Source organism: Vipera ursinii (assembly GCF_947247035.1).
Source record: "Vipera ursinii genome assembly, chromosome: 1".
NCBI lineage: Eukaryota > Metazoa > Chordata > Lepidosauria > Squamata > Viperidae > Vipera > Vipera ursinii.
This window is the reverse complement of record NC_139512.1, coordinates 53,668,910-53,682,432: the sequence shown is the minus strand read 5'-3', so window position 1 is coordinate 53,682,432 and position 13,523 is coordinate 53,668,910. Positions and strand designations below refer to the sequence as shown.

Below are 13,523 nucleotides of genomic sequence, written 5' to 3'. Positions count from 1 at the left end.
TCACTTATTTTTGTATTCAGTTCTGTATTCATCCAGCAAAAATATATTTTTGACCTATCTCTTCTTCCTCAGCTGCAGATAATTGTTGTTCCCACTGCATTTAACACTTTCTCTTGATATTTCCATACAGTACAGTACCAACGGTGCCATATAAAGCCATTTTCATTTATTTTGATAACATTCTTTGTTACAGACCACAAGGTTACCCACTATATTTTACAAGCATTTGTACATCTTAGCATTTCTCTGTTCATTTTCTTTAGCTATGTAAATTCCTCTATTTGCATTTTTTTTCATTTGCAATTTGATAACTCAGAGGGAAACCCAACAATTTTGATTTTGGTACATTCATTTTCAAATTCGTACTCCTTATTGCATCATACAATCAACAGAAAATTAGATGCAAATCATTCAAGTTTTCAGCACACAATACAACGTCATCTGCATATTACAACTAGTAGGACTATGACTATTGCTTATATCCCGACCTTGGAGTTTTCTTTTTCTATTTTAATGCTTGCTATCATGTGTTCCTTATCTATTCTATGTCAACTTCCATCTTCTAACAGCATCGATATAAAGTTTTATACTGATAAACATAAAATATTCCAGTGGTGGTGCCACCTTGTCCACTGTTCCCTACCTCCTCTCAAAAAATCACGACAGTTTCTGTTGCAAGAAGCTGGAACTAGATTGTAAAAGTTGTTAGTATAACTTGCTTATACATCATATTCGCCAGAAAAAACAAATATCTATGTGAATGCATGAATGTCCAATAAAAACAAGCTTTTCTACTTTTGTGGCTTTCTGACTAAGATATATGAAAGCCTTCTTTTCTGAGATCAGCATGGGAAATTCACACTTCCCTTTCTTCATGGCTAAGACCTAAAAGCAAGTAAGTTGCAACAACAGCAGCAACTTTCTCACTCACTTGGATGGAATTCCTGGCCATTTTTGGCTCTCAACTGTACAATACTGGGATAAGTGCCTTGTAATGAGAGTTGTGTCAAAAAATATCCTTAATGTATATGTATGTAGGTAGGTAGGTAGGTAGGTAGGTATATATATGTATGTAGGTGGGTCGATATAGACTTTCTTTTGAGAGCAGACAACAGAATTTCATTTTTAATGTGTGCCATTGTGTTCACAGAAAAAAATGACAATAAAATAACAATCTTATCTAATATATATAAAATATATAAAGTCTAAGATATAATGTCATTTTCAAATCAAGTGTAGTATATATGAGTTTTATATTTGTAAACTCCACTACAAATGCCTAACAGATTCAATGGCTGAAAACTGTAATGTTGAAAGAGGCACTGGTTTTTTTTAAAGCTGAAGCTTATTTATTTTCTTTCTGAAGCTAACATGACATCGTAGCTAATGAAAATTATTTTTTTTTCTGGTTCAAATATCACTTTAGTCATAATCCTGTTCAGTTTATATCACAAGCCCCTATCTAGTGCTGTAGCATCACCCTATTTCTGGCTATGTCATTAGCATTATGATGTTCACTATCAAAGCAACAGCATCAAGGTGGAAAAATTGCACAGCAGACTCCTCTTTCTTCCAAATAAGCACAGAATCAAAGAGAAACTACTCCTGTCCACCTTTGTCTTCATTCTCGATGTCTAGAAGAAAAGAGATTATGGGAACAAAGCAGTTTTCAAACACTGCTATAAAGAAGATGGAAAGCAATAGTTATTTATTGCAGTGAGAGTAGAATGAAAGACAGCAGTTTTGAGCAAGTAATTTAAATGAAACATTAAACAAAGATTTCTAACAGAAAGATTAAGTCATAGAAACTTGTCAATGGACATTTTAAAGCAGGGCACCGATAAGCAATTGTTGGGGATTTTTGAGATATAATGATTTCTGTTTTAGTGCAGGAGGGCTGTACTGGATAATCCTTGAGATTCTTTCCAGCACTGCAACTCTGGGTAAACAATACTGCCCTTTAGCTTTTCTAAAATACCATATTCAGTAAAACATATCTCACTAAGTTGTTCTATAATATAGTTAACACTACAAAATTCTTTTAGTTATCACAGGCATCATTTCACTTCAAAGTTACTGTTCAAACAATTTAATATAATATGTATCCCGTACAAATACTCTTTCATTGCATGAGTAATGCTTACTTCTAATCTTGCAGGCCACAATATAGCTTTTGCTTTCCAACTCAAATTCAATATTTGTATAAAAATGGCACACATATACCTTGGGATGTACTATATGTCCATTTGGTATGATCAGATACAACCAAGACCTGATTCGTGAGAAGCTCGTTAGTAAGAAGAAAGTAATCTAGATAGAAATGTAGGTAGTCTTGGAGCATTTTAATTCCATGATGTTCTGATATATTGTTTTTAACATGGTAAAATAAGCTATGCTACGTCAAATTAAACAATGTCTGTATTTGCATTTGGTTTCACATTGGCTAAACTGATGGCAATGGGAAGCCCCAAGGACATGAATGTACATTAGCATGCATCCTGTCCTGTTCCCAAAACTCATTTTGAACTCTGAAAGATACATTGACTCTGATATGGACCTGTATCTTTTGCTGTGATGAAAATTTAGACCCATCTGAAATTTTTTAATATCCTTTAACATCATCATCATAAGAGCCATGATGGCATGGTGGTTAGAATGCAGTACTGCAGTCTAACTCACTGCTCACTCCAGGAGTTCAGTGCTAAGCGGCTCAAGGTTGACTCATCCTTCCATCCTTCTGAGATCGGTAAAATGAGGACCTAGATTGTTGGGGGCAATAGACTGACTCTGTAAACCACTTAGAGAAGACTGTAAAGGACTGTAAAGCAGTATATAAGACTAAGTGCTATTGCTATGGCTATCTAATGGCTTATAATCTCCTTACCCAGCTCCCTTCATGTATTATTTTTAAACAATTGTTTTTCATTTTGGCTTTTCACGTCATTGAACATATGTTCAAATCTCAAAATCTCTTTTTCCATGCCAGATAGATGAAAATTTACATTCTTCTTTGGGTCCTCTTCTTTGGACAACATTCCCATTTCCTGAAGAGGGCTTTCCACTCTGTAACAGTATCTTTGAAAAGGAACATTAACCATTGAAGTAACTATAGATTTGATATTAACTTTCATGATCATAGTATGCATTCTTGTTGATTTTCAATTATGGTGGTTTTGTTGAGTATTCTTTAAAAATTTAGTTCTCTGAACTTTCCAGCTTTATTTCCTTATTGACTTGAGGATATTATAGACAATTTATTTTAATTTTAATTTTAATTTATTGTACAGAGGCCTTTAATTTTATCTTAACTTCTGTATTTATTGTATGTTGTTAGCCGCCCTGAGTCCTTCGGGAGATAGGGCGGCATATAAGTCCCAATAATAAATAAATAAATAAATTTTCCCATTGGAAATATTTTTTTTTAAAAAAAAATCCCTGGCAATTTTTGTGTACTATAAATTAAAGTGAATAGCATTGCGGTCACTGTTTCTAATTTGCTCAGTGGTGTTTTAACTCACACTACATTTTGAGCTCTATATAACCTTATGTCATGCCTCTTTTATTTATTTATTCAGTTTGGATGCCACCCAACTCCAATGGACCCTGGTGATTCACAATAGAGAAACATTACATCACCAACTGTTCCAAGGCAGAATTATAAAAATGTTATAATTGACCAGGACATGCTTGTACCCGGTAGATGTAAACATAGGTGAGGGTTCCCATAACTGTGACCACTTCGGGGGGGGGGGGCTTTCTTATTTTTTTTCTTACTAAGATTAAAGTGTTTTGGTCAGAGTTTATCCCAAGTACAAATTATTTTGGAACTTGGTATTTTAATCTATACAATCTCTATAAAGAAATCAGTTTCCAGTGAAGTTTCTTCTTTGTCCTACATTGTGATCTCTTAGATGCATAGAAAAGCACAATTTCCAAATCTTTTTTAACAGCATCTAGATCAGGGGTCTTCAAACTTGGCCCTTTTATGACTTGTGGACTTCAATTCTCAGAATTCCTCAGCCAGGCATGCTGGCTGAGGAATTCTGGGAGTTGAAGTCCACAAGTCATAAAAGGGCCAAGTTTGAAGACCCTTGATCTAGATTGATGGAATACCATATCCCTTTCATTGTCCCCATTCTACCCTATTCAGCACTAGGGCAACGTATAACAGTCACTAAGTGGTCAGTATGAAGATTATGTTGATGTCTGCACATCCACACTCCCAAATGGGTGGGCCAGGATTCCTTTTGTACTTTTTATTAACTTATTGCTTATATTTGACTATTGTATGAATTTTGTTACCATAAAGTTGTAGTATTTTAAACATTTTTTTTAAAATCTGCAATGATTTTAAATGATTCTTAAAAGGCTTAGGGGAGAAGGGGAAACAGTTGGAGGGAACAGAAATTGAAAGCTGAGAAGGGTCAAATGGGGGGAAATTGGGGAATACTGTAGGAGGCCTATAAGGATATATAACTCTGTCAGGCCATGGCAGAAGATTAACTTTACAGAGAAGAGGCAAAAGATAGCATGTGTTTAAACTCATGGCCCTATGGCAAGACAACATTTGCATGATTTGATTTTCAGTGTGTTTGGGACCTTGCTCCCACCTGCTTTCTTAAGTCCAAGCTTTGCTGGTCCTCTTTTGAGTTTGGGCGGGAATGTTGCATACTTGAGATGATTTGCAGTTTTTGCCTATGTTGCACTTTTGCTAACTATGGCAGTGCCAGCTGAAGGGCATAGGGCACTCTAGGCTACATTGATTGATACTGCCAGTTCCCATTGATACAAAGATTTGTATTTTTTAAATGATTCATAAGGAGGGGTGGAGTTGGCACCCATCCAGTTTTGCTTCCCTATACCCTGTGGCTAAAGGTGGCTTTGAATCAGGGCAATACTTTGAATGTTGTTAATTAGGTTAATTTGATCATGTATTTGACCAAAGTAAAAAGTATAGGAAAGGCATCCTGATCTATTTTTATGATGATACACTGAGAGTTATGAAAGCTATGAAGACAATACATAATTCCTCTGTAATGAGAAAAAACTGCCACATGCTTATACACATATGGAGTGCAGGAATCATGGATGTAGGTAAATTTACCCTGAAGAATAAAATGATTTCTCATTAATATTTTTACAGATTCTGTTATCCGTAGTAAAGATTGCCCTAATTTACCCAATGTAGTTCCTAAAATATCTGCTCTGTTTCTGCCTATTTATATTATATATTATATAGCAATAAGTACATTACATCATATTTCCTTTATAATACCTAATTTAAAATACTTGTCTTTTTATGGCATCATCTCCTTTTTCCAGTGTTATATTGGTTGAAAGTTATTACTTTCACAGTTATTGCTATTAAATAATTAAGGTATATATTGCATATTTATTACACAGGGTGAAGATTATTGCTTCTTTTAAATACTAATAAAATGTATATCTTTTGTATAAGGTTGAGAGAAATGTAAACATAATGTAGTTCTTCCCTCAAAAACAGTGGGTGACATGTTTATGTCTTAGCTTTGTGGAAGATGGAAAAAATCTTTCTAGTGGTTACTGCTTGTGTGTCTGAACTGAGACCTTGTAAAGATCCCCACCCAGACTATTTATTTTATCTAACTTTTAACTAAAATCAGGATCCTGCACTGGTAATATATTTATATGTATGCTTAAGAAAATAGCTGCATGTGTAGTATTTTTGTCAGGCCATAGAAAGCTGTAATTCCAAATTCTAAAACCTCTTAAGTCCAACAGGTGCTGCAATGATCTTTTTCAGTTGCCTACATTTTCACACATAGATTATTCAGAAATTGTTGTCTGATAAATTCCACTCTATGTTGTCCTTGAATCTTCCTTAGTTGTGCAGACAACAACTAAGAAGAATTTGTATCTTAAGTTCTACCAATTCAAACTGAAAGTGATACATTCACAAAAATGAATTAAATTCTCCTTTAAAAAACGTGAAAGAAAAGCATTCTAGTTTGTCCTGTTTCCTAATATCCAATTTTCTGTATTGTTTCCTAGGTTTCCTAGGTTCTGTATGTTTCCTATATATTCTGCAGTGGTAGAACCAAGGGAACAGCTTGACCACTTTAATATGATCTAGACTTCTCAGTGGGTTAGGATGCTGAGCTCGTCGATCAGAAGGTTGGCAGTTTGGCCGGTCGAATCCTGAGTGCCGCGTAGCAGAGTGAGCGCCTGTTACTCGTCCCAGCTTCTGCCAACCTAGCAGTTCGAAAGCACATAAAAAAATATGCAACTAGAAAAATAGGGACCACTCTGGTGGGAAGGTAACAGCATTCCGTGCACCTTTGGCATCTAGTCATGCCGGCCACATGACCACGGAGACGTCCTCGGACAAGCGCTGGACTCTTCGGCTTTGAAACGGAGATGAGCACCAGCCCCTAGAGTCGGAAACGACTAGCACGCATGTGTGGGGGAACCTTTACCTTTATCTCCTAGATTGGAAAGTTTCTTGCTGTTTCTATTTCACTCAATGCTTCACTCCTTTGTTCTATGTTGTGAAGATTACTGCAAGCTTAGGACACACACACCCCACCTTCTTTATTGATGTGCTTCAATCCATTTACCCCAATTCTTTCCTCTCTTCTGTTGCTGTAATCTGGGAGCTATTCTTCTGAAGTACTGCCAAGTCAGTAAGTGTATACTGTAAACTAAAAGAGGGTCAAAACTTATGTCTTCTGACCTTTATCCTAAAAGGGTATCAGGTGTGATACCTCTCTAAAGAATCTTGCTGGTAATCTCTTGTTGAGTGGGAGTGTCTGCTATAAACATTTCCTCCCAGTCTACCATTCAATGGCACTTCACAGCACACTGAAAATTATCAGGGATAGTTAATTATTGGCCTCTTGGAACAACCCACCCACTTTGATTCAGACATGCTTTCTCCAATATTTAAGAAGGTTATTTAGCAATGGTACAGTATAATTACAGAAAATAGTTTGGTTTGGTTAATGTTTTTATGTTTGGTATGTTTGGTTTACAAGTCTAAAAGCAGTTTCAGGTTCAAACTTTAAACAGCTCAGCATATGAGCAGAATTTTAACTGATGAATGCCAGAAATCAAGATTTGCCTGTTAGAACTATGGAAGAATTGTATCACTGAAACTCATCAATAAAGGAACTTGTGATAGGAAGCTGGTGCCACTGTATTTAGAGCTGGGGTGGTCAATTAATTTTCCTAAGGGGGCCACCTGAGAAAGTGGGACAGTTGTGGAGGACCAAACCAATAGGGCTGTGAAGGTGCACGTATGTAATTTTTTTTAAAAAAAATAGCAGTCACCTCCAGAATAAAAGCAATGCAGTTGTATTGCATGCAAGGCATGCACTTATTTACATATGATTTCTAATTTTCAATTGACCTCATGCAGGCTGGATAGGGACAGCCAAAGAGACAGACAGATGTGGCCCAGGGGCCATAAAATTCCCAGGTCTGATTTAGAGTGAACATTTTCTTACACATACATACCCCAATTCCCAAGCCTACTTTATAGCTGTATCTAATCATCTGTACCTCAATATATTTTGTATTATAAATAAATCTGGAGGGCTAGGACAAAATAGAAAGATTATAATGCTAAAGGGACAAAGAATCAAAATGCTCTGGCTGTAATATTTTTTTTCTAGTAATTCATAATATTATGATACTGTTCCAAGCTAGAGCAGCCTACTAGAAAAAGTTATACTGTAGGTACAGCTGCCTTTACAAGTTGAAAACTTCAAGCAACACAAAATGGAGCTCCCTTGATATTGATGAAGTTTATTAGTTCCTCAGAGGTCTTATATTAATTTTAAACCTTGACTGTCTGAATCTCCTGCAGATGGCTTTTGAAGGTTTGCTTTTTCACATTTGTGTTAAGCTGTGAATTAAGCTTTTTCTCAGAGGACCTGATCCATTTTCCCAGTTTATTTTAGAGATAGTGGAGGGTTGCATATGATAGGATCTTCTCAGGAATAATACCAATCTTGTGGAACTCCTGCCCTGCCCATCTTCCTCACCAACTAGTCAGGTTAGAGAATTCTAGAGAAATTTGGATCAACAATACATAGATTTTTGGTCAATGTGTGTCGTTTTTCTAATTTTCTAAAACAAGAACATATACAAGCTCAGAATTACTATAAGAGTAGAATTATCTATCCTGTTATAGAATATCATGCACTTTGTTTGCTTGTATATTTACTAAATTTACCTCATCTGTTGCTCCCAGAGCTCAAGCAGCATTTGGGGAGGGAAATCTCTTTTAATTTTATCCATACTGCAGCAATCATATGAATGACTAGTCCAAAAAAGGAACTCATGGCTAAGAATGAACTTGAATATGTCCTGGTCCAACACCTTAATTATTATACTGCACTCACTTCTTGTGACTGATTATGCACTTTCAAATTCTTCTGAGATCTTATTCTTAAGTTATATTAAAAAGAATAATCAAAATAAATTATTCTAGAATAACTAGAGTTTCTTAATGGCTAGTAGCAATGTATATGAAAGACTTTGATTGTTGAACACAACCAGTGAGAAAGTTTTTTAATGTCATGACCTATTCACAGGTTTCTTAAGAGACATATGGTTGATTAATACTGTATTCGGGACATTGAAGTATAACATACCTTCTTACACTTGACTCCAAGGCACAATTACCCATCATTCCATTATACTACAGTTACATTTATTTCTCTCCGTAAGATTTTCTATTCTCTGTGCTGTTGAAATGAAACCTAGTGCCATCTGTTGTGAAATGGTATTTTTTTTCCATTGTTTAAAATAATAGTCCTGGTTTGTTCGATTTCTGCTCTTTCATAGGAAAAATTGCTTGCTATGCAACAAGAGAGAGAAGCTGCTATTCATCAGTATAAAAGTCTAGAAGAAGAACTGCAGACTCTTCGTATTTATTACAGGTAATGCCATTTCTATTATTTTTATTTATTTATTTATTTTATTAAATTTATATGCCATCCATCTTGCTCTCCAAAGCAACTTTGAGCAGCTTACTATACAATGCAGTACAGTTGTAAATGTGGGGAAATAATGCATTATTATTCCTAAAGATTACAAATATGCAAGACAAAAATGAACTAATAATTCCAGAATTCCAGTCCACATCCATTTTTCCTTTTAATATCATTTCAGTCTGACAAAGCTGTAGCCACAGTTTAGTCCCATGCATTGCCCTTTGGCTTGAAATCTGTATGGATGGCGCTTTTCAAGCCTTATTGTATTCCAAATGCCAGTGAACAAGTGTCAAAAAAGCAGGAAGCATTTCTGATGTAACATAATTTTTTGGACTGGAGGTTAGTTTCAGGAGATGTCTGGTTTGTAGATCTTAGGTTATAGATTGCCAATGTCAGTCAGTATCAGGGCTGTTACTTAAGATACCGCTACATCAGATTCAAATATTTTCTCCTTTTCAATATTCAAACTCTGTCTGCTTATGTCTGCTGCTTAAGGTTAGGATCATAAGAAAAATGAGAAAGAAAAATATTTTCATTTTCTTAGCTAGAAAACATTTTGCAAAGGCACAAAGAACCACCAAAGTTTTATCCCACAGTTAATTGGGAATATATAGCTTGCCACAGTTTGGCTAGTTATCCATTCCAGTCCAAACCTTTGTCTATTTTGCTGGAATATTGGCTGAGATTCTAGCTGACTTAAATGTTTCTACGTTATATGCAATATATTAACAACAGCTAAGATTTTAATTCACCATCTAAAGGCATTGCTTCAATTCTCTAACAATTAAGGAAAAGCTTCCAAAGAGATGGCATATTGTCTTGATTACAGATTGTTTGCAAGAGGATTCAATTAATATGTTGGTTTATAGGACATAGACATAAACCATAACCATAAACCATTCTTTCTTCTAGCTTAAATCTGTTAATACATTTCAGAAAGTGCTTGTTTTAAATATTTGGCATGTTAAAAGAATTTTAAAAAATCATAGATTTGAAATGGCTCACTTAAGCCACTTGGTCCAACTTTTTGCTCAATGCTGGAATACAAATTATAGTCTTGTGACAGACAGCTGTTCAGCCTCTTCCAAGTGATTCTAATGGTGAGCTGCTCATATTGTAATGAACTTTTCCATGACTCAACTGGAATTTGCCTCCCTGTAATATAAGTCCGTGATTCCATGTTCTACACTTTGGGACAATAAATAACAGGTTTTAGCTTTTCTGTATGTGACATCCTTAAGCTATATCTTTGAGTCCTATTTGCACATAATGTGCAGGTATATGGGACAGGTTTTTCAGCCCTATTTATTTATTTATTTATTTTATTTTATTAAATTTATATACCGCCCTATTCCCGGAGGACTCAGGGCGGTGTACAGGGAAGATTAAAACAAACATACAAAAATTAAAATCAGATTAAAACAATTAATTAAATAAAGTCCCCGAAATTTAAAACTAAAGCCTAATAAAAATTAAAACCCCTCAGCCTGGGCCAGGCAGCTCAAAGAGCCAGGTTTTCAGGTCCCTGCGGAATGAGCGAAAGTCGGGGGCAGTCCTAAGTTCTATGGGGAGCTGATTCCATAGGGCCGGCGCGCCCACAGAGAGCGCTCTTCCCCTGGGAATAACCCGCTGGCATTCCCTAACCGGCGATATCCTGAGAAGGCCCTCCCTGTGGGAGCGCACGGGACGAAGGGAGCTTGATGCCGGCAGCAGGTGTTCCCTCAGATAACCCAGACCCAAGCCATTTAGGGCTTTATAGGTCATCACCAGCACCTTGAATCTCACCCGAAGGGCATCCGGAAGCCAATGCAGCTCGCGGAGTAGAGGTGTTACATGGGAGTATCGGGAAGCCCCCATCACAACTCGCGCGGCCGCATTCTGCACCAGTTGAAGCCTCCGATTTGGCATCAACAGGCATTATTCTGGGGCAGCTTCCAGAGACAGATGTCATTACTAACTTCCTTAGGAACTCTATTTTTTAAACATAGTTTTTTTTAAAAAAGTGTGGGGTATAGTACTCATGCAGCTGGGTCTGTGAGCTATCCTTTAAATTCCTTTCATCATTTCAGAATGGCAGTAATTCACTAGCATTGTGGGTAATGAATGAGGCACCCATTCAACTCTTAACAAAGTGCTTTTGCTGTTTGTGTTAGAATAAGGATTCAGAGCAGAGTTTCTCAGACTGTTTAGGCGTTAATCACTTAAATTTTTGTGGCAGACTTTGCCAACCTTACTTAAAACATAGTGTATACATCAAAGCTTTAAATATACAAATCATCTTTGAATACTTTTCAAATGGATATTTTTCAGTATCATCTTCATTATTATCTTCATTATTTTATTTAATGAATATCCATAGGCTTAGTTTACTCTTAAGAAGTTTCTACAGTTTTAGGGAAAATGTAGTAAATTGTGTAAATATTATATTATGAAATGCACAAATTAAGACAGGCACTATTAGCTTTTTCTGTAATCCAACCCTGGCCAAACAGCTTCAAAATTGCTACCATGAAGAACATTTTGACAGATTATGACAGGAGAGTCAAGAATATGTTATTCTCAATTTAAATTTAATTCTTCTTAAAAGATAAGTTTTCTAAAAAATTAATAAAATCTATTTTATGTAAGAAGGAAAGAGGTAGGGTTAAAAAGTGCAAAAGGGTGTTTATCCCAACTCTGTGAAAAATTGAGTCTTAGTGAAATGAATTCTGTTATTATTCATGAAGAGTTTTTATTAAGCTGATTCAATAATGGAGAACTATTGAATACTTTGCCTAACTGTCATAAACTATATATTGCCAGTTAAAATATTCTAATTTTCTAACTGCTATATTTTCTTGGCAATGATTAATGCAAATAATAAAAACTGGATAGGCAGGTAAATTATAATCCTTCTTCCTGTCAAAGGGAACACAAAAAAACATAAAGATATTGCAAAAATAATATCTGTTGTAGGCTTTTTAAAAAGAATGATTAATCCAAAAAATGTGGGATTATTTTTATCTGAGCTATACAAAGCCTTTGAAAGAGGTGTCCTGCAATGCACAGGAGATGGTATGAAGGATCTTTTTTTGGATTATTAAAGCAGCCATGTCTTTTGCAGGGCTCATGCAGTTGCTTTGGAAGTTGTTCTGTGTGCATATGAGAAATTGGAGCAGCTTTATTTTAACTGATTTAATAGTTCATTGTTTTATCATATTAGTGCTTTAACAAGTGGAAAATAGGTGCTTTGTATGTGTCCTCCTTCTTTCAAAGACTTTGCACTCCTGTGTCTGTTAATGTCAGGTCCACTGGGTAGACCAGCCATGTAGTTAATTTCACAGGAAGGCTAAAGCTGCTTTTAAGATTGGCTGTAAGAACAGAATCTGATTTGGCTGTGCTTTCCCCTGCTTCCTATAGTCTAGTGCAGGGGTGTCAAACTCAATTTCATTGAGGGCCGGATAAGTATTGCAGTTGCCCTCAAGGGGCCAGGTGGGTGTGGCCTAGGTGGGCGTGGCCTACTGGGTGGGCGTGGCTAGAGTGCGTATGGCCTACTGAGTGGGCGTGGCCAGCTCTACATCGTTCGCATCAAGGGTGCCTATGGGGGCCTGGGCAGGAGTGGGACAGATCTGAGGGTTTCTGGCAGAAGGAGGGTCTCTGGGCCAGGGCCAAGGCAGTGGGGGCCGTTCCCTCACTGTTTCCAGGATGGCTTCGCGGGCCACATGAAACCACTTCGCGGGCTACATCCGCCCCCCGGGCCTTGTGTTTGACATGTCTGGTCTAGTGAATTAGAGAGGTGTCTGTTTGAGCTATTTTTGAACATTATCTCAACAGTCTGGACTTTAAAACTGATTTAGCCATTGAAATGACCAGGTGCACAAGTCTCAGCAAGTTGGTCATTTAATTTACCACCCAGTACCTTGAACCTATCCAGTCTTCCATGCCATGCTCTTTTTCTTTACAACCTCATTGATGCACTCACAGAAAATACTTGTTCATAGACTTCTTGACTACTTGATTTTCAAAGTGATGGCTTAAGAAAAATATCATGCCTTGCTACTAGCTCTTGGGCAGGAAATAAACAAGCTTTCCATTCATGCAAGTATTAAACACAACAAACAACAACAACAAATCAAAATTCAAAAAGTTTGCCAGGCCAAGAACAACATAGAACAATCTAGCCAAAATTCAGTTGCTCGTTTGCTCGCATCCTATAAACAGAATCTTGCCAGACCTATTTTTATTACAAAATTTATATCCACCCATCTCAGTGTTCTGGGTAGTTCATAGTCTTGGAAATTGGATATTCTAGCAGAAACCAAATATGCCACTGAGCTATTGAAGTGATCTAATTATAGCAAAGAACCGAGGATAATATCTTCCATATCCAAATCCCATGCACTTTGCTCAGAGGAAATGACCACATCAACTTGTAGCCATCTATACGAATAGTGCTACTACTGGGACATGCTTGTGGTTACTAAGAAAGCTATAAATTCCTGAGTCTTTTTGGACCCTACCTCTAGAGCATGGAAATTGAAGTTTCCCAGGGAGAATCCTACACTA

The 13,523-nt window shown here is 36.5% G+C and overlaps 1 protein-coding gene across 6 annotated transcripts in view; it reads left to right on the top strand.

Annotated features, from left to right (window-relative positions):
* MIPOL1 (mirror-image polydactyly 1) overlaps nucleotides 1-13,523 on the top strand; it is a 196,080-nt gene that overhangs the window by 140,332 nt on the left and 42,225 nt on the right. For all 6 annotated transcript variants that reach the window (XM_083361027.1, XM_083361030.1, XM_083361031.1 and 3 more), the window contains one exon: nucleotides 8,830-8,924. In XM_083361027.1, coding sequence (XP_083217153.1) covers nucleotides 8,830-8,924 — 95 coding nt within the window. The remainder of the gene's footprint in view (nucleotides 1-8,829; nucleotides 8,925-13,523) is intronic.